This window comes from Motacilla alba, chromosome 8, assembly GCF_015832195.1.
Source record: "Motacilla alba alba isolate MOTALB_02 chromosome 8, Motacilla_alba_V1.0_pri, whole genome shotgun sequence".
NCBI lineage: Eukaryota > Metazoa > Chordata > Aves > Passeriformes > Motacillidae > Motacilla > Motacilla alba.
In genome coordinates, this window is record NC_052023.1 from 4251629 (window position 1) to 4272560 (window position 20932).

Here is a 20932-nt window from a genome sequence, read left to right on the forward strand (position 1 = left end):
TGGGGTTTTGAAAGCCTGCTTAGAAATGTGGCATCCACCATGCCAGTGCCTGCAGGAGGTGTGTTTGATGGGTTTAATCAGGGAACCATCTCAGTCAAGACAAAACGGGTGCTCCCCTGTTCCTGGGAAGTGAGGGCTGTGCTGCAGCAGGTAGCTGCCTACACTTTGGATGCCAGGAGTGTGCCAGGAGCTTCTGCAGAGCTGGGGTGTCTGTGGGGCTGAGCGTGTCCTGCAGAGGCCTGGCAGATCAGCCGTGTCCCGAGCGTGTTCCTGATTGAACAATACTTCATATTTCAAGGATAAGTCACTTCCCGTCTTTCCTGGCGTTCCCTGGCTTCACTCTCGGAGCCCATTCTGAATTAAAATGTTTTCAAAGTTTGCTTCACCTGGTGGAGACGGGTGCCAGAAAATTCCAGTCAGTCTGTGAACAGATCCATGGATTCCCACGCATCCCGCAGGGCTTTGCCTGCAGCGTGGGGCTGGATTTGTCCAGATATTTGGTGAGCAGTGGGTGAGTGACCACAGCTTCCCCATTTCCTGGCACAGCAGCAGAGCCCTGTGCTATCCATGGACTCCTAGTAGGAAAACACTCATAGATGCCAAGCCCTGGAGGGCTTTGAGGGAAAAGTCCCAGGGAAAGGCACTTGCAACACAGCAAAATCCCCTGGGATTTAGTTCTGAATGCTGACACTTCAGGGCTAAGTTTCTCGCAGCCTTCTTGTCACCAGGAATACTCAATTAACATCAGGCCTTTGTATAAAAAATTTAAAAGGGGAAATAACTCTTGGGTAATCCTCTTTGTCCTAATTTTCCTTGCTTTGTTACTCCTTGGCTGAGCGAGCTGTAATACGTATTTATAGCAGGCTGAGGAAAGAGGAGGTATGGAACAGCTTATTCCATGCAGCCCTCTGGAGCTGACCCACAGCTCTTTGTCTTGTTTCTGTGGATGTGGGGGAGTCTTTGCAGGGAGTAATGGATGCTTTCCACCCCCCTGGAGCGTATGAGACCATAATGCTGATTTATTTGCAGCATGAAGTTGCCTGAAATCACACGAAGGGTACAGAAAAGCTAAATTTAAATATCAGGAAAGTTGAATTAATATCCCTCAGCAATAATGGCTGATTCTGGATAAAATGCAAACAAACCTTGTGTATTTAATATGTGTCAGTGGGTGAGGCAGAAGACTTCAGAATGGGTTGTGGTGAGTTCTACTGGTGTAAATGGAAAATGAGAGATGATGCTGGGTTTATGTGTTGAGGGATTGTGAGGCTTCTCCCTGGAACTCCTTGCTGAAGGGCAGAGAAAGTGCCCTGGTACAGCTGAGCAGTGATGTGCCCTTGTGAAGGAACCTCTGTGGTGGTTGTAGACTTGGAGTTGAGTTTAGTGGTGACCTAAGGAAGAGAATAAAATGGAATTACATCGGAGGCCAAGACTGAGCTGTTAACTGAGCTGCTGGGGATGTTTCTGATGGGGTGAGATGGTGCTGTGCACTCAGCAAAGGTAGGGAAGAGGCAAACATGCTGAAAGGTCTTTGCTGAGCACATGCTGAGAGGTCTTTGCCCATCTCCTGTCCTTCCCTTGTGGCCAGCTTGGTGCTAAAAGCCAAATTGTGCCTTCCCCAGCTCCAGCCAGGGCAGTGCATTACACTGGGATGAGTTTGGGCTGGGGAGGTTTCAGCCCTGTAGCACTTTGGGTACCACTCTTCTTGCAGATGGGGCTGGAGAAGGAATGGTGAAGGAATGGAGAAGGAGGTCACTTGGGGTCAGACAGCCAGGAACAAGCCCAGCTGTTTCCCAGAAGGAAACTCCAGGTGTGACTGAGGGGTTGATGGAGTCCAGCCCTGCGGCGGGGAGAGCGTGATGGGATTTCTGGAGAGCAGAAAGCCCCGGGAAGCTGGAGGTGATGCTCTGAGCCTGTGTCCCCTGCCAGCTCCTCCTGGCTTTGCTCAGAGGCTGTGTGTGGCTGCGGGCACTCTCCAGCAGCACTGTGGAAGTCCCCTGGCACAGGAAGAGTGATGTGACATCCCTCAAGCCATCTGCTTTGTGGTAACCCAGCCTCTGCCAGGAGACAGCGGATGGGAACTCCAGATAACGCCCACTCTGTGTGATCCCATTTCTCCCACCCTTGCTCCTCTTGGTGCTCCTGGTTTTCACTGCCCTATGATGATCTGTGGTGGAAATAACCCTAGTTGTGGTCTTGCTCTTCCACCCCCTCCCGGGAAGGGCTCCATTCCAGCTCCACATTCCCATCCAAATCTGTCAGTCTGTAGCAGGCAGCATTTCAGATTTGCTCTCAGGAGAAAAAAAACCCGAAAACCAACCAAACGAAAAAACCCCACCAAAACAACAAAAACACCTTCATAAGCAGATTTTCAGATAAATTTTGAGGAACTTCCCATTTCTTGGTAATAGCACTAATTCCTGCATTAGAGAAATTCTGATCCTTTCAGCCCCTAAAGTCTACTTTCACTTTTTGACCTTGTCATATTAACTGGGTTTTTTTTTCATACTGAGGTCAGAGGCAAAGTTTGGAGCACCCCAAGTCTTACCTTGAAAGTATTTAGGGGATCCTGGTGTTTGAGAGCAGCTTTTGTAACACTGCATGTTCATAAAGTGCCTGTGGAATATGAGGAGTGCTGTTATGCTCTTTTTTTTTTTTTTTGCCCTTATGAATGGGGAATAAAGAGCAATTTTTCCATGACCTTTATTGTGGCAATAAAAGGAACTCAATTGAGCTTCTCACACTGGTGTTGCAGGGAGGGGCAGTGGACTAAACCTGTGGGGTTTAGTTCTCCAAGATACACATGTGAGTTGGGTGCTGGGGACTTAGGGGACACCCAGCACACCCCCTATGGTGCCACACTGCTTTTTGCTCCTTTTCCAGGGCTGAAGATTGCACACGAGGGACACAGTTTAGCCCCAGAAGTGCCTACTTTATTGTGTCTTCAAATTTGCTGTTTGCTTTTTATTGCTAATTTTTAATTGACACTTTGCACTCTCACCTCTAGATGACTATTTTAGTCCAGGCTTGTGGGGTGGAAAGATTTGGGAGGATGTCCAGACTGTGCAGAAGTGGCAAATGTCAGATTATACAGCAGCAAATTTCCTTCTTAAGTGATTTGATGGGACAAAGACAGAAGATTAAAATAAGACATCAGGTTTCAAGTCTTCCTGGTAGAACTGAGAGTGATGGTTTATAATATATAATACTTGGAGCTATTTTTGCTCTGCAGCAGCAGCAGCACACTGGAACCTGACTTTTGCACTGTCACCTGGGCTGAGTTGAGGCTCTTGAACATGAAAACAGAATCATGGAATGGTTTGGGGTGGAAGGGACCGTGGTGTGGGGTGTGGGATGTGCTCCATGGGGCCATGGCTCCATTCCCAGGCTAGGGCTGGTTTGCAGAAATATTCCCCAGAATCACCATGTGCATTAGCCAGCACTGAGCTGTTCTGGTGCTGCTCCCTTCCATGTTAATTGGCTAACAATCTGGATAATTTGGAGCATCTGCTCCATTCAGACAATGTGATGTTTCATTTCTTCTGAGGAGCCCAGTGTGTGTTCTTTCCAAAAAGGGGCAGATACAGTGTTTACGCAACAGCCAAACATACTGAATTGGCCAAAATGATGCTTCCCCCTTATCACCTTCCCAGTTAGTTCTGCTTTTATAGGTCATTTTATGCTTTTATGTTGCCATTAAGTTATTTATGGTTTCAGGGAACCCAGTGAGCGCTTCATCCCCTTTCATATCAAGGCGGTGCAAACTGCTCTGGGTGTGTAAAGGGATCATAAATGAGGAGTAAACCCCTCTGATGTAGCAGAGCCCCTTGAAGGACACTGGGTGTGACTCCAGTGCCGCATTTAGGAGCAGGCAGAGCGGAGCTGTGGGGCTGGGCTGTGCTCTCAGAGGAACTTGCACACCCTTTGAGCCTCACTGCTCCCCAAGCCTGGAGGCTGCTGCGGCGTCCCTCCCTTCCCACAGCCTTCCTCCCTCGCTCATCCACGGCAGGAGCTGCTGTTTTCCTGCCTCTCTTCCCGCCCAGCTTCCCCGTTCCCACAGGAACCGGCCGTGCCCGGCAGCCGGAGCGGAAACGGGCCCGAGATAGTCACGGCAGGCCTGCAATGTCTGCCTGACATCACCCCAGCGCCCTCCTCTCGGCCTGAGCCGGGCTGTGCTTGTCATTGCCACCCAGGGAGGGAATTCCCAGGCCATGCAGCGGGGCAGCTGCTCTCTGTTTCCCTCAAACCCCGGGGCTCGGGCTGGGGAACGTGCTGGGAGTGTTGGAGGGTGGCATTATGCACATTGTTGGTGGTTGTGGCCACGTCTGGCAGTTCTTGGGATGGCTCTGAAGGTTTAGCGTGCTGCACTGACTCTTCTTTTCCCTCTGAGAGATGGTATGAGTCCTAAATACCCCAGTTTGGGACCTTGGTTTTGTTATGTTTAATAATGCTGGGGAGGAATTTCTTTACTGGGATGCCATGCTGTGTGGAGGCTGCTGGGGTGCAGGGGGTCCCAATCCCCTGTTTCTGGCTCACTGAGGAAGGGCTGTGCCCATCCACCTCTGTCCTCATCCCCTCCACGGGTTAAAAATCCCTCCAGAGGCCACACAGGTGCAAGGAGCATCCTTCCATTTTCTCAACTCCCCCTCCTTGAGCCACAGGGCCGTGGCTGCCTCACAGCCACCCCCACACAGCAGTGGCTGCTGCATTTTGGACAAATCTGTGCAAATGAACTCAACCTTTTTTGTTTGTTTCCCTCTCTTGCCACAGTTCTATCTGCAGGCCAGATTCACGTGGAAGGGAGCCCGGCTGCTGCGTCCCCTGCTGCAGTTCACCCTGATCATGATGGCCTTTTACACCGGGCTGTCCCGCGTGTCCGACCACAAGCACCACCCCACCGACGTGCTGGCAGGCTTTGCACAGGGAGCCCTGGTGGCTTACTGCGTGGTGAGTGGGGGAAACTGGGCAGGAGCAGTGCTGGGAAGGTCCTGTGGGAATAGCAGGGCCTTTGCCACTCACCAGTTCGGCTGAGGTGATTCCTTGTTGCAGCTGGGGATGTGGTGGGAAGCTCCAAGGCTTGGTCCAGGCAGCTGGGGGCACTGAAAGATGTTCAGTCAAGGGAAGGTATTTCCCTCTCCTCCAGAAGTTTTGGCTTCTCCAGCTGCTCTCAGTTAGGCTTGTTAGCAAGGTTTTCCACCAGGAGCTGAGCAGAGAGTCTGGAGTGCTTGGCATTATGGCTCTTCCACACACAATCCATCCACAAACTGGTGTCACCCTGGCCAGGGGATGCTGGCTGATGGATTTTCACGGGGCAAAAGGGCTCGTGGAAAAGCGGCCGGCAAAAGCTGTGCCCACTTCTCTTCAGCTGCTGGGCTGGTTCTCGTGCTACTTGCTCTCCAAAGGGTGACCTGATTGCACAGCCCTGTAACTCGAAGTGACACATGAAGATGTTTTAAGTTGGCAGGATGGGGGGGAACCAGGTCAGGCAGCTGCCTCAGACAGACACAAAGGAGCTGGGGCCTGTGGTGGTTTCTGTGTGTGTCTGAACTCCCCAAAAGCAAGATTTTAACAGCTCACCACTTTCTGTGGATTTTTTTTGTTGGGTTTTTTGGAGGTGTTTTTTCAACATTTCTGAAAGTAAATCAGCCTTGGGAACAAGCAGTTAAGTTCCAATATTACATTTTGCAGGGAGAGAAAATAGGTTATTTATGTACTTCCCACTCATTGATAATATTCCAAAGCCAAAACAAAAATGTCATTGTTGGGACATTTTCATGGAGTATTATTAACTCTGTGGGCAGTAGCTGTTGGGTTTTGCCTTTGCCCGGTGCCCACGTCCCATGCAGGGCTGGCAGATCCCGAGGGGGAGCTGGGAGAAGTGTGTGTCTTTGTGGTGGGAAGTGGGATAACAGCCACAGTGTGGAAGGGGAGTGGGGACCAGACAGTCCATCCCTGGGTCCCAGCAGTGGTTCCAGAAGGACAATAGCTCTCCGGATGCTTGGGATGGGTGTCCGGATGCTTCCTGGCTGGGACAGAGAGCAGCAGGCCTGGCTGTTCCCTCCCAGCCCTCCGGCAGCTGGGAGCTGTGCTGGGAAGGGGAGGCTGTGGCAGGGCTGGGATAGTTTTCCTGTGTCATAGGAAGCAGCTGCCTAGAGTTTCCCAGGGAGGCTCGGGTTTGCCTGCGAGCCTGGGGCAGCCTGAGCTGCTCTCCCAGCCTGCTGGTGGAAGGAGCAGTTGTGTCCAAATGCTTTGCAGGAATGGCTCAGGAACCTGGAACGTCTCAGGCTGAAGCTGCAGGGTTTGAGCCCCGCCCTTGTCCCATTCCATCAGCCTGCAGAGAACCAGCAGTGTACTGTTCTCCAGAACCTGGCTTTGCTGGTGGGAGTCATTGCCTAGTAGGGCCTGGCAGACTTTCCTCAATTTTGGGAGGTAGCAGCAAGGGACAAGAGGAAGAGTCATCCCAAAACACCCTAGAGTTTGCACTGAAGGAGCAGTTTAGCAGCTTTTTGCTGAAATTCCTGGTATGTCCTTGGGGTTCTTGCCCAGCTGTCCTGCACAGGCTGCTCTGAAACAGAGGGAGGGACCTGGAGGCTCATCACCTCCCACCCTGGGTGCTCCCAGCCACCCCTTCCCTCAGCAAAGCCTTCAGGGTCCACCCAAGGACTGTAAAAACACCACAGTTATCAGGCCATAATTTTCAGTAGAAACCAATTGTGGATTTCATCTCCAAAGGCTGCCTGAGCTTAAACCCAGGTCGTGCTGCAGCAGACACGTTTGTCTTTCAGTGCCTGAAATAACAAGCAGAAGACATTAATGTCAAGCACTTCCAGCTGATGAAACATTCAGACATGGAGCCAGGGTGAAATACAACGAGGATTTCTCAAATAGAAATAGTTTTTATGCGCCTTGCAGGCAGCTTGCTGTGTGTTGTGTGGTTTATGTCTCATCTGAGGGAGAGGGAGAAGGGGAGATGTCAGAAGGACATGCTCCCAGTGTTGCTCTGCTTAGCTCAGAGGAGTTGTTTTAACCTCTCTGTATATGATTAAAAATTGCTTCAATAGGATGAAAAGTAGTAGGAATTGTTAAGTGGGAATGCGAGATACTGGCTTAAAATGCTCTCAGTCTTCTCCCATCAAGTTTTCTTTATGGGTGGAGAGCACCTTCTACAGGAAATGGAGCTAATCCAAGTGAAAAACTTAGCACGTTTATTAGTCTTTTTTTTGTGTTAAACAGTTCAAGCATTAGGAGGATTTAACACACTTTTAACCCCCAAAGATCATGTTTCATGATTCCTATAAATGTTTATATAACCTCCAGCCATGTTAGAGTGAAATACAGTTTAAAGAGAAATGAAACCACTTAACCAGCCTTTCAATGAAACCTGAAAAGCAGCACAGTAAAAGCAAAAATACCCAGGATGACACTCCACCATAACTCAGTCCTGTCAAAAATAAGGACCAGACTCAAAGCAATCCCCAGATGCTTCTTGCACTCAGCAATCCCCTCCCATAAATTGATTTGTCATGGCTATCTTGGTGCAGAAGTTGAACACCTTTTTGATTGAATCCAGTAATCATAGAGTGGATGAATGAGCTAGATGGAACCAAAAATATACCAAACCAGACAAATGAGGGGTTTGCAGTTACTAACAGCCCAAAAGAAAACCAGTGCCAGAGCAGTTCAAAGTAGTTTTACACTGGGATGCTGCAGCAAGGGGCCAGACTCCAGCTTGTGATCCTTGGGAGCATCAGCTGGATCCTTTTATTTACCCAAACATGCAAAGGCTGCCACTTGCATGCCCTGTAAACAACTTTATCAGCCATGTTACACAGCCAAACAGCCAGCAATCAGCACATACATCAAGAAAAGAACTGTTTTGTACATCAGCTCCTTCCCTGCTTTTCCACAAAGCAGCACCAGCTCATCTTCCTTCATCCCTGGTTACAGATGTAGGAGTAAATTGCTGTGTACAGCAGCTTTGCTGTCTGTCCAGCTTGAGCCTTATCTGCTGTGCTGATAGGGGCTTGCAAAAGTTATTTGCAAGGACAACTCGACCTGCTGCACAAGGCTGTGGGTGTTTAGAAAATGTGGAGATGCAAACCAAACCTTTGCTTTCTCCCTGTGTTACCCAGCCTGGAAGTTCTAATCTAGTATTATTTCTTTAAACACCTTGGAATTTTTTTCCCCTGATTTACCTGGGTGATTAAATGTTGCATTTGAGTGGTGTGAGAGAAAAAACAAATGTACTGCTGATTCCTACAGCCATGTGCTGCTCATCCTGGGATTTCAGCTCAGCAAACCCATGGCTTCAGTTGGGATTATTGGGGTTTAAGGCTTTCTGGGATGAGCTGTCAGATTTGGGCTGGCAGGGACAGTCGGTGGCAGTCGATGGAAGTTTGGGGCTGTGGCACCAGGTGACAAAATGATGAATCCTTGCCACTTCTAGCTCCATCCAGAGGATCTGTGCTGTCTGACTCTTTTCCCTTCTGGCATGGGGCAGAGATTTGGCAAGGGTGAAAGTGCCCCGGTCCTGGAGGACTGATAAGCTTCGTGCTGCTGCCAAAGGAGGATGTGGAAGTTTCCTCCCAGCACTTTGTTTCTTATTGTGTTGCTACCTTCCGAAATTGCCAGGCACTGGCTTTTTCACATCCGGGAGAGGGGTTACATCACGGGATATTTAGGAAGAAGGAGTCAGGAATAGATTCTCCTCTCCTTAGCCTTTGGCTACCACCAGACCTCAGCTCTGTACTGGGGCTTGAGGAGCATGGCTCACCATTGCCTCACTGCTGATAGCTTTTAACACAGTTTTGACTTGAAAGCTTTTAATTGCCTACCTGATGTCTGTCTGAATGAATTGTTTCACACTGACTCCATCCCTGAAACCACTCAGGATGAGTCAGGCCAGCCCTTTGGAGACCTTTGTTATTTTATTGGAGTGCAGGCCGTGGATCTGTTTCCTGGCTTTTCAACCCATTCAGCAGAGGTCTTGGTGTTGCACTCAGTGATGACGCAGTGAGAAATTAAGTTGTTGTCTCATGTTTTCACAGTTTTGTGAGGTCTGAGCCTTTTTCTCTGCTGTACAGAAAGGTGGTAGCAGGCGCTTGGGATTTCACAGCTGTTACAGGCAGGCATTCAAAAAGTGCTATTTTTGCAGCCTAAAGATGTGTATATATTCTGTAAACCAACTTTTTGAACAAACCATCACCCACTGTGGCTAAGTTTGCCTTTTCCACTTATTCCTGCAGGTGTTTTACGTCTCAGATCTCTTCAAGCCCAAGACAAAGACTTGCCTGCCTCCACCTCCCATCCGGAAGGAGATCCTTTCACCTGTGGACATCATTGAGAGGAATAACCATCACAACATGGTGTAGAACTTCAAGGAATCAGATGGGTGTTGTATTTTAATTTTTTTTTTTTGCAAAAAAAAAAAGTGACTGCTGACAGCAACTACCTGCTGCTCTCAAATCTCATCAGACAGTAGAATGTAGGGAGAGACTTTCTTGCCCGACCAGTAAAGTCTTACTCTGTGGTCTTTTCAACTTGAGACATTTGGATGAAAGGGGTGGTGGTGGTCAACTAAGGCAAAGGCGACAATGAGAAAGGAAAAAAAACAAAAACCCACACTACACAAAAAGCCGAACAAAGAGAGGTGCCGGAGTTCTGGATGTGCAATTGGTTTGAGTGTTCATGTTGTAGTGAACGCCAAATTGTTCCCAGCCCAGTGAACACTAAGGGATATTTGGAAAGCTGGCCATCCTAGGTTTTTTTCTGACTACGAAGATTTCCAATGCCTGCGAGAAAAAAAACCAACTCATGACTAAATTGTATAGCACTATGTATGAGCTACAGCACTGAGTCAAGATCCAGGATTGGTTTGTAAGAGTTGCTTTTTTCTCTTCTTGATCCTAGTTTATTTTTGCCTCCTCTCTTCCATACTGTGACTTAATTTAGAAGAAGCTTGCCCAGTCCAGGGTCTCCAAAGGGTCTCTGCTCTCTCTGCTCACACTACACGCCTTTAACGAGCGGCCCGAGACGCGCAGTGAGGCCGGAGAGCTCCTTCCTCCGCACAGAGAAGCCACATTTCTTCCTTCCCGCTCGCTCCCTGGCGAAGGCTCATCCCACCCGAGCCCCCCTAAATGAAAAGAGCATCCTCCACTTCCCAGCCGTCCCCTTTCCCCCAGAGAAGAATCCCAGCAGGTTTCGTGCGCGCCCGCCCGCGGGAGCCGGCGGTTTGTGCCAGGGGAGCGGCGGCGCTGCCGAAGACTCGTTCGCACTACGACCCCGGGGCTGAGTCCTGGGGAAACTTTTATTCTGCAGTTTTGGGACGGGCTGCTGGGCGGCACGTCCCGGCCTGGGTGTCAGTCCGTTTGTGCATCCCCTCCTCTCCTCCTCCTCCTCCTCCTCCTCCTCCTCCCTGGCCACCCCGGGGTGCGCCATGGCAGTACCAGGTCCTGTGCTCCGCTGGGTCACTCCGGTGGGAAATCAGCTGTGCCTCTCTCGGGTGTGATGATGACATTTTTTTTTTGCCCAGAAGCCACAGGTGCTTGGTTTGCAGCCCTTCCACGAAGCGCATTTGCAAAGGGATCCCGCAGAACACGCAGAACGGCCATTTGCACATCCTTCTCACAGAATCCGTCCTATCATTTCAACTTATAGCAAGCTATGATTTTTTTTTTATATTATAAATATTATATAAATAATGTATAAAACCTTAAAAATTAACTATGTAAAATATTATTTCTGAAACAATTTTAGATATATCCACTATGACTATAAACTGTGTCCTGACCTGTGTTATTTACATTTTGCTGCTTAAAAAAGCATTGAATTAATTTTTTTATAGTCGACTAAAATATTGTAGTTCTGTGGTAGTAATATTTTAATGAAAATAACTACAATTAGAGACATTTGTATAAAAAAAACATATTAAATTGTCTGTATTTTTGTAATGTTCCATTTTGTAAAGAGAAGAATATTCAAAGACTTTTGTAGAATACAAAATTGAAGTTTGTATCTGCGAAATTATTGCTGTATAAATGTGCTTTTTAAATAAAAGCTCATAACACAACTAAACATCCTGGTGCAAGCTGCATTCTGTCTTTGCCCTTCCTTGGCAGAAGAAGAGGGTCCTTGCCCAGTGGGACAGTTGAAGTGTGATGTGGATGTTGGCTGGCATTTGGGGATGTGATGGTACAGGAGGGCAGCTACATAAAAAGGACCAGATGCCACTTTTGATGGGAGTGATGAGAAGGTCCCACCAGCTCCTGCCTGGGAGCACTTGTGGGTTTGAATTTTTTTTCTCTTTTCTATGTCCAGTCTGAAAGCAAATCTCATTTTACTGAAGGCATTGCTTTTACTTTAACAATCTTATGAGATTTAAAGAAATATTACGGAAGTAAAATAAGGTCTGAAGAGCCACAACCCAGCTGCTGGTTGTCCTGACAGCCCCCTGCCTAGGAGGGCTCCCAGCTATGCTGTGCACAAACACCTTTCCCATGAAAAGCAGGCACTTGCAGCTGAACCAAACTCTTGCAGGTTGCTGGGTTGCAAAGGTAGGTGGAAGGGGAAAGAAGAAAAAAAGAAAAAAATCTCACAACAACATGTGCTCAGAGAGGCACATGTGCTCAGCACACAGTTATGAGGCAGCCTGGATTTTTTATTATTGTTTTTATTTTTTTATTACTGTTTTTATTTTTTATTATTGTTATTTTCCTCCTCCTACAGAGGCAAATGAACTTGTTGGTGGTGACACACGGTCAGAGCCGCGTTTCGACCACTCCTTGAGCGAACCACATCAGCGAGATAACAGGGCACAGAAATAATATGCAAGAATGCATGACAGGAAGCAAATACCACATCAAACTGCAAAGAAAGAGCAGGTGGAAATTAAAGCAGCAGAACTGAGCTAGCACTTGCTATTATTATCCTAATTAGGAGTAAAATTTTATTACGCGTGGAAAAACTTCGTAAACCCGCACCTGTCCCAAATGCAAAGGGCGTTTTCATGGTGCCACGTGTGATCTGAGCCCTGAGTGTTTGGAGGCTGAGTGTGTTGCAGAGGTGAGACTTCAGCTTCGGGGCAATGGCTGTGAGGACAGGCTCTGAATCCCCAGTTTATCTCCCAAATGCCTTGCCTGGGTGTAAGTAACCCCCACAGGAGGAGGAAACACTGCCCTGTCTGCCTGTGGAGCCCTCCATGTGCAGAGCCAGCCCCACTGCAGCAAGCACCGGGCTGAGAAGAGTGTTTGCTTGCATCTTAACCCCAGCTACTTGGAAAAAGGCAGGAATACAGATGTCTGGGCGAAAGAGGAGGGCTTGGAGAAGGGTCAGAGGGGAAGCAGAACAGGAGGTGATAAGAGTCTGGGCAGGGCAGCAGGGCTGGCGACTCACGGGATCTTGTTCAGGATGTTTGGGTCAGCCTGGAGAGAGGGAAAAAAGGCCATGGATAAACCTATGGAAGGCAACAGGGTTGATCTCTATAATGTAGGGCTGAGCATCAGCAGTGCCAAATCCTATTTGTGGATGGTTGAGTGATGGTTGTTTCTTCCTCTGCTTCCTGCTCGCCTGTCCCGTGCTGTCCCATTCCATCCCATCCTGGGGAGGGTAAGGGCAGCTTTGCACAACTGGGTGGAACTTTGCTGGGGCTCACCCCTACTCACTGCCTGGGGATTAAGAGATGTAATCATTTCTGGCAGCATGGGTGGAAAAAGGCAAGGTCCACAGGGATCTCTGGGCTAGCCAAGCACAGAGGAACGTTCTGGTGCTACAGGAGTAAAAAGGACTGATTTTAAATGAGCATTTCAATGAAACCCCACAGAGAAGTGAAAGCCAAAGGAACAGAGTTGTGGGTACCGCAAACCATGAGTGTGGTGACAGGATGTATCTACTGCCACAGCTTCCTGAGGGGCAGGAAGGAAGAGAAAATAAATAGATGAAATGGAAAAAAACCCAAACCCAAATCCATATGAGCGCTGGGATCCTGAGGCCACCACTTTCTGCAGTGTTTGCAGGTGCAGCTGGAGCTTGCACCTTGCACTGCTGTGCTGCTTGGTCCTTCCTGCTGGGATGCTGAGCAGCCAGGACACTTTGGGGTTTGCGTGCTGCCGCTCTCTGCAGCTCTCCCGAGGAGGCAGACGGGTGTACAAACCCAGATGCACTCATGCAAACAAGACATGTTGCTGGAGCCCGGGGCTGGGTGCTGGTTGTGGCCTTTAGTGCTGCAAACACCGGGCTCTGCTCATGCTGATGCTAATCAGGGGCTGTGGAGCACCCAGCTGTCTGCCTTTGATGCTGGGGCCTGGCTGGCAGAGCCTCTCTGCACAAGGGGACATTCTGGTCAAACCTGTCTTTTTTTGCACTGAGACCGGTTGAACACGTTTTCAAAGGCAGGGATTCGTGCGTGCACCTGACTGCCATGGGAGCAGGTCTTTTGTTCCAGGGGAAGGGAGGTTTACGCAAGCCCCAGGTCCGGCCGTGTCTGGGTGCACCTAAACAGCTTCACTCAGCAAGAATGCCTTGGCAGCCTGCAGAGGCTGGAGCTGTTGTACTTCTGCTCAATGATTTTCGGATATGAAGCTCTCAATCAAGGGAGGGGGAGGGAGGAGATTCGCCCCACAAGCAGAGACCTGTTTTTCTCATGCTCCAAGCCTGCCTTGTTTTGGTTGTCCGAAGGTTTCACCCAGCTCTTCGTAATGCCGAAACCAACGCTCATCCGTGGAGCCAGAGGATGTGCTGGGCTGAGGTCCTGCTGCACAGGAAGGCTGGTGTGAAGCCCACATCCATGGCTGGGGTGCAGCACCTCTGTCCCTGGAGCCAGCAGCCCACTTCAGCTGCATTTTCCTCCCCCCATCTTTGCCTTGACACACCCCGTGCCTTCATCCACTGTTCTCCTCTCAAAAGGCAAGCGATTCCTCCCTTGTGTTTACCTTTTCCTCTGGACACCAGATCAGAGGTTCAGATTTTTAGGAATGAAGTGAATCACTTGCCTCCTGGCTTCTGTAAACATGGTGCATACACCTGCCCTCAGATAGGGCTACTGCCCATCTCCTCCAGAAGTTCCTACCCTCATTCCCTTGGTGCCGGGTGATGCTCTGGGCCCAGCCCTGCCTGCTTGGATTACCCAGCAAAACCGAACACAAGTTGTCACCTTCACTGGAGGAAGCAGAAGGTAGAAAACAACCTCCTGTTGACTCAGAGTGGGGGGGAAAAGGCACACAAACAAACCCCAAAACCCAACAACTTTCAATTATCACCTTTGCACGCCACCCCCACTGGCACCAGCCGGCGCAGCAGTGCCTGCGTTAGCTTGTCTCGAGTTACAATTTCCTCGGGGCACAGACTACACCTATGTGTGTGTTTGGGTAATAATGATCCGACTGGTTGTGATGAATCCACGCCCCATCCTATCTGTAGCTAGAAGGGAGCGAAGTCACCGGGATCATCTCCCAGTTTCCTTAGAAAGTCTCGTTCTGCGAGTTCCTGCCCTGCCGGAGCCGCCGAGTGCCACCGTGGCGGCACCTCGCAGGCAGCTCTGTTTTTAATATATAGTGCTGTGGCCTGGTGGAGCGTTTAATTCTTGTCTTGAACCCAGAAAATAACCATCTTGGCTTCTTTATTTGTTTTTTTTTCCCCAATTTTGCATCAGGTGACTCTCAGAGCTGCCTTTTGGTGAAGTGTGAGGCTGCCCGGTAATTCGGCGCTGGTGGCAAAGGGCTGAGCACCTGTGGTGTCTGAAGGCATGAACTCTGTAGGGTTTGATCTGACTTTGTGCAGAGGGTTCCTAACCAGCAGGAACAATGGGCTGTTATTTAAGAAAAGCACCTTTTAGTGTTTCCACGTGTCAGCAGAAAGCTGAGGAGCAGAACCACCAAAACACCAAACCGTGTACACACACACACACATCCACGGATGGGATGAATGGGAATTGTGGTGGATTCAGCTCACTCCTGAAGTCTTTTAAAATTATTTAGAATATACCAAAACTTGAAATAAAATGTGACTTTTCTTTCCCACCTGAAAAAGGAATAAATTGAAACAAAGCCAGCTGTTCATTTGTACAGGAACTGGTGTGAAAAGCTGGGCTTTCCCACCACGCTTTGACATCTCCATTTCCAAGTGTGTGGTGTGAGTGCAAGGGAGCTGAGGTCAGCCTGAGATATAAATTAAATAAAGGAGCATTTAAATCTTGCTAGGCCAATATTTCCCCTGGAGAAACACCATGAATGGAACAGAAAGAATGGTGCTGTTTCAATAAGGAACTCAGAAAGAAAATAAAATGTTAAAAAGGGAATAAAATCCCTTTTTATTCAAAGAAGAAAGGGAGCCAGATCTCCTGTGAGCACCATCCTTTCAAAGGGATCTGCCTTCTGCACAAGTGCGTAATTTGCTTATTTTCAAAGAAATTTTAGTGATGTTGAAGGCAAATTAATAACACTGCTCCAGCCTCCCAGGGCTTGTCTGAACAAGAAAAGTTGTTAATGTTTAATATGAGGTAAAATTTTAATCCGTTTCATTAAACTGAGTAGATATTCTTAGTCCATTTTTAAGCAGGATTAACCGTGTTTACCTCAAGTCAAGTAAGCACAAGTATAATGTCAACTGATACAAACCTTGCTTAAATTAAAGGAAGAATACTACCAAGGCTTAGGGGAGGGAAAAGCCTGTTGAAGTTTTTATTTAAAACAAAGAAATGGGGATTTTTTTTTTCTTTACAAGGTATTTCTTTCCATGGGAAAACAATAAAACCCAGAAAAAGTCTATGAAAGTTTTGCTTGTAAATGATGAGACGATTGCAGCTGAAAAAACACTGCTTAATTCAGGAGAGGTAATTCTTTTCAGCAGGGCCAGCCTAAGCATCCCCTTGAGTGGATCTGGGGGGAGTCTGGGCCTGTTGGGCTTAGCAGTTCCAACTCACCCATCTAAGAGTCACCAACAGTGCCCATCAACAAATTAATGATGCTCCAGCCCTCCCTCAGGAATCATCCAGCAGCTCTCAGATTTAGCTTTGTAGCCTATGGCCGAAGTACTGCAAGTCCTTTAGGAAGAAATCCAGGCTCAATGTGAAGGTGCCAGATTAAAAGGGATTTACCACATCCCTTGGCCAGCTGTCCCACCAGCTCGTTGGCCTCACTGTTAAAAATTTGTTAATACTTCCCTTGGTTTTCATTAATACCTGCTTTTGTGTTCCCATGCCCCATATCACTTTCCTTTTATTTATTAAAAAAAAAAAACAAACAACAAAACCAAAACCAAAAACACCAAAAAAACCCCCAAACAACCTTTTATTATTCAACTATGCTATTTCCCCACAGCTGAATCCCCTGGTTAACTTTTCTGGGGGTTTCCTCACAAATAATGCTTCTCACTTTAAAACTTGCTCAGGTTTTTTGCTTCCCCTACAAGAACATAAGAAATGCTGCAAGTTACCACAAAGTCAGTGGGGGAGGGACCAGCTGGGGACCAATTTTCCTTTGTACAAGCAATTAAGTAGGAACACCTTCTGCTTGTAGGTCAGATTTAATCTGATGCTCTTCTAGAGGAGATTCCTTATCGGGTCTTACCCCCTCCACCTTCCAGGCCCTGGGAGAATAAAGGCTTGACAGAATTCACCTTCCTTCATCCTTCCTCAGTCAGGCCCCTCATCTGCCAGCCCTGGGGGTGCTTCTGAACTCAGGATACCCCTGCACAGCAAATAACCTTCCCCATTTTTTTGTTTTCTGTAGCTGCAGGAAAGGCCCTTTTTAAAAGTGAACATTAACAATGCCCGATGTGTAAGATGAGTTTCACCAAGCACTGTTGAGGGTGGGCAGCGTTTCCAAGCTAGTGGGGGGTGGGATAAATCACTTTGTATTTGGCATAAATCAGGTAGGACACTGTTAGGCAGGTAAACTGGGCCACTGTGAGTTAGGGTAGGCTGTATTTAGCATAAATCTTTGAGGTTTGGAGGTGACTCCTTGGGGTGATGTGAAGCTGCAGGGTTCCAAGTCATGGAAAGGAGGTTCTGTGTGGATTGACAGGCACCTTAAAACTCACACAGCACAGCTGCCTCTAAACCACCTCAGCTTTCCAGAGGAGCTGCAAAGGAACTGGGAGTTACCTCTGTGCTCAATTCTTGCGCTGCAGCTGATGTTCCAGCAGAGACAAATGCAGATGTGACCTTGCAGTGAGCACAGAGCAGCACCCTGGGCTGAGGGTGAATAAACTGCACAGGCACCAGTGAATGTCAGCTGAACAAAAGGCTGCAGGACATTTTCCACCCGCCCCGTGCTGCCAGGCTGGAGGAGTGAGGGGAGGGATGCTAAACACAGGGTTACATCTTCACTTTTATTTATTATGGACAATATATTCAAAAAACTGTGTGCCTGCTCCCTGCCTGAACTGGCATGAAAATAGGAAGACAATTGCCTGGCTGAGCTCTTGGAGGAAGATTTGAATAAAGAAGGCAAGTTTACTGCAGGCACTGGGCCATGCATGTCTTATCTTGCTGTGAAGCTCTGGGTTAGGCACCCAGCAGGTGGATTAACTGTTCAGGGGAAAGACATGGAAAGCAGCTTCCTTGCAGGGCAGGTCTCCATCCAAATAAGTCCGAGGCAGTGTGGATTAGTGCTCAAACTAATGAAGGAGCCGGCAGACCTCACTGGGAGAGGATATTAGCACATAGCGGGACAGCCCTCGACAGGCTGGCACCTCTGCAAGAGCCAGAGGCTCTGGGAGGGAGCAGCCTGCCCGTGGCCAGCCTCCCAAAAATACACATTGTGCTTTAATGGGAGCCTAACACAAACACTGCCAGCGCAGGACCTGTAATGAGCTTCCAGTTTGCCTCGGGACGTTTTCTCCCAATTTGGTTGTATTTATGAGCAGCTATTTTTGCTTAAGTGGAGAAAGGGGGGAAGAAATGGAATGGGCAGAGCTCTGCTTACCCCTGCACCCACAGAGGTAGAGGGGTGACCCTTTTTGGGTGGTTCTTGTCCTCTCATCATCCGTTGCACTTTATTTATTTTATTTTTTTTAGGCGGGGAAATAGATACATTTTCACTGAATAGATTCATTTCAGATGAAAGCCAGGCAGTCAGGGGGCTTATTGAACAGAAAATGAGCTCAAGAACAAAGAGAGGCAAAATGAAGGTGCCAAGGTGAGCAGGAGTGGGTTGAGGCTGGGGCATGGAGGTGGGTTTGGCAGTGAAGCAGTCATCCTGCCCCACCCATGGAAAACCTTTGGTGGGTGGCTTTGAGCTCTCCAGGAAACAGGGGCGGGTGGCAGGAGTCAGAAGGGAAGTGCATCCCCCAGGGACACCCCTGTGGCATTTCCCCCCATCTGCATGATCAGCCAAGGCAGGTAACCTTGTGAGGGGGAAGGCAATCTGCTGGTATTTCTACTGACCAAAACTACTTGGGGGTTTCCCCTCGCCATTCCTCACGTTATCAGGGCGGTTTTGACTTTGGGCTTTTCCCTTGAGAAATTCCAATATTTCACTCTGTGCTTTCCTTCTGAATTGAGCCAAAAAATCAAAATACTCACTCTTTTTTTTTTTCCCCCCTCCTCATGGAGTGGGAAATTCCAAACAATCCCCATTAGGAACTGTTAAACATTTTTTGTGCAAATATATTTGCCCATCTAGTGCCGCCCCACATAGCTCCAGACACTTACCATAGAAGTGCCCTTGACTCCAACATCACTTACAACCTCAAAGCAGTCAAGGAACACATTCTTTTCTTTCCTTCAGTGCTTCAAGACCTGGTAGGAAAATAAGATTAATTATTTTAAAGTGCGGTGAGCTCGTGTTCACCGACAGCAGCTGAGCAAGTGCATTTGCTTACTACCATCCTGTGAGACATTGCCTGGAGTGTCACTCCTGAGCTCAGGAAAAGCTTGGTCCTCCTGGCATTGCCTCTGGGTGCCTCAGCAGGGATTACCTGTCTCCTTCTCCCCTCGAGCTGTGCTAATCGATGCTCGGGGTTCAGGGGATGCTCAGCAATGGTGAGGCCATCCCCTGGTAAAGCCTCTGGGGAAGGTGCTTTTGTTGGAACGACCCATTTCCTCTCCCTAGAGCAACGCAGGGAGGTAAAGTGGGAGTAAATATTCCAACAGTAATGAAGTGGTGGGGTTAAAATGACTCCTCCAGTAACACAAGTCGCCCAGCTCTGGTTTCATGTTTAGTTTGCTGTGTAGCATCTGCCAAGCACCTAAAGCTCCCAGCCAATCCCAGTGGTGTTTTCTGAGGTTATTCAGGCACTCTGCTCTTTCAGATTTTAACGGGAGCTGGTGCTAACTGGGCAAAAGAGGTCTAAACAATCTTTTCTGTACAGACCCCAAGTCCTGAGCGTGAGCCCTGCGCGCTGCACCCACACTCTGCTGCCATAAACAGCATGAATCATAGGACACTTCGTCTGCACAACCCATCATAATCTGATAAAAGTCAAGCAAAACATCCTTCACCTCCTGCAAATAACTCAGAACAGAGTCAAAATAAGTGCCAGCACAAAGAGTGTGTTCCTGCAGCAACGGGATTTCCAGGAATGCTGCTTTCCTTCCCCAAACCCCTCTGATGTCCGAGGGCTCTGGGTGTTGGAGAGAGCCGGGGCTGAGCCGAAGTGAGAGCTCGCTGCCCGGCTCAGCAGCACATGTTTCACATTAAGGAGCTGTTTGAGGGGCCAGTGTGGCTTAGTGGATAAATTGTCAGGTTTGTCCCCTTGCAGCTCACGTGTCCAGAATAGCCCGTGGTCCTAAAGGAGGAGAAAACCCTCACCCTAAGCTCAGCAGGTTTCCGTCACGGAGGTTCTGCTCTGGTGCGAAACAGCCGGCAGGGCAGAGGCCAGGTCTGCAAGGTGGACCCATGGGAAACCCCAGCCCCACCTCGTGTGGGACCTTGGGAGAAGTTTTAGGATGTGACAGTGCCAGTCCTGCCATCCACAGCTTCTCTGGGGGTGCCCTCCTCCATCCACAACCTCAGGAGCAAGCGGAAAGGTGGGAAAAGCGATGAAAACTCATTGGAACACAAGCTCAAGGATCCAGCACATAAATAGCAAAGGAAGGAGAGATAAGTACTAGGATAGTCTTTAAATATCTGCGAAGGAAACCAGCCAGGAGCCAGTCTGGCTACAGGGGGAAGGCTGGAAGCTAACATGGATGATCCCGATCTTACCCAGTGGCTAAGTGGATTTCTAACCACCATTTTCACAAAAAAAAAAAAAAAAAAAAAAAAAAAAAAAAAAAAAAAAAAAAAAAAAAAAAAAAAAAAAAGAAAAAGAAGAAGCTATGAAGCTATGATCCGGTTCATTTTCCTGGGTGGGGGAAAGAACTGCTAAAAGCCTTTAATAGCTCCTGTTCAGGCAATCGTGATTATGAGCAGCTGGGAGGAAGTTGGGCCTGAAGTATGAGATGCCAGACTTGAAGGTGGTAAACAGGGGCAGGGGAATATTTGTTTTGACAGCATGCTGCTCAGTGCACAGGAAACATCGAGCAATGAGAGGGACGACTCTGCACAGGAGTTCCCAGTCCTATATTTAAGAGCAAATCAAACTAAGGGAGGACCCTGCAAATTACAGACATCTACAAATAACCCCAGACCTTTTGTCTCAGCTGTGGGAAGATCCTGAGGACACTGATAACAGGCACTGCATTGCACAACCTTGGGAAAGAGGGGGCCTGGTGGTGTGTCCACTCTGCCCAGGATCTTGGCTCTTGACTCTGGTTACAGGCTGCAGGGGAAGGTGGAGAAAGCCCAGGAGAGGATAATTATGGAACAACCTGTTGATGGAGGAAGTGGCTTCCCAACCTCCCTTTACTTAGGGCCTGAGTTCTGCTCCAAAGCAGGAAGATTTATAGCCCTCCCCATGGCTGTGTTGTGTTCTCCTTCTGGCCAGATTAGTTTAATGAATGAGAGGTAGGGGGGAAAAACTGCTGAAAAGCAAATCCCCTACAGCCATGCTGTGT

The 20932-nt window shown here is 48.4% G+C and overlaps 1 protein-coding gene and 1 long non-coding RNA gene across 3 annotated transcripts in view; one reads left to right on the forward strand and one right to left on the reverse strand.

Moving 5' to 3' along the window:
* The window catches only part of PLPP3 (phospholipid phosphatase 3), a 44105-nt gene extending 33032 nt beyond the window's left edge, over positions 1-11073 (forward strand). The window contains exons 5-6 of the mRNA XM_038144132.1: positions 4771-4947; positions 9246-11073. Coding sequence (XP_038000060.1) covers positions 4771-4947; positions 9246-9371 — 303 coding nt within the window. The 3' untranslated portion in view covers positions 9372-11073. The remainder of the gene's footprint in view (positions 1-4770; positions 4948-9245) is intronic.
* On the reverse strand, positions 9888-19053 carry LOC119703790. 2 transcript variants are annotated; one of them, XR_005257777.1, is made up of 3 exons: positions 18913-19053; positions 18647-18733; positions 9888-11862 (listed from the first exon to the last, which is right to left on the reverse strand). It is a non-coding gene; the product is annotated as an uncharacterized LOC119703790 (long non-coding RNA). The 2 variants fall into 2 exon arrangements; XR_005257778.1 differs by lacking the exon at positions 18913-19053 and adding an exon at positions 18817-18869.
* Positions 19054-20932: the final 1879 nt, after the last annotated feature.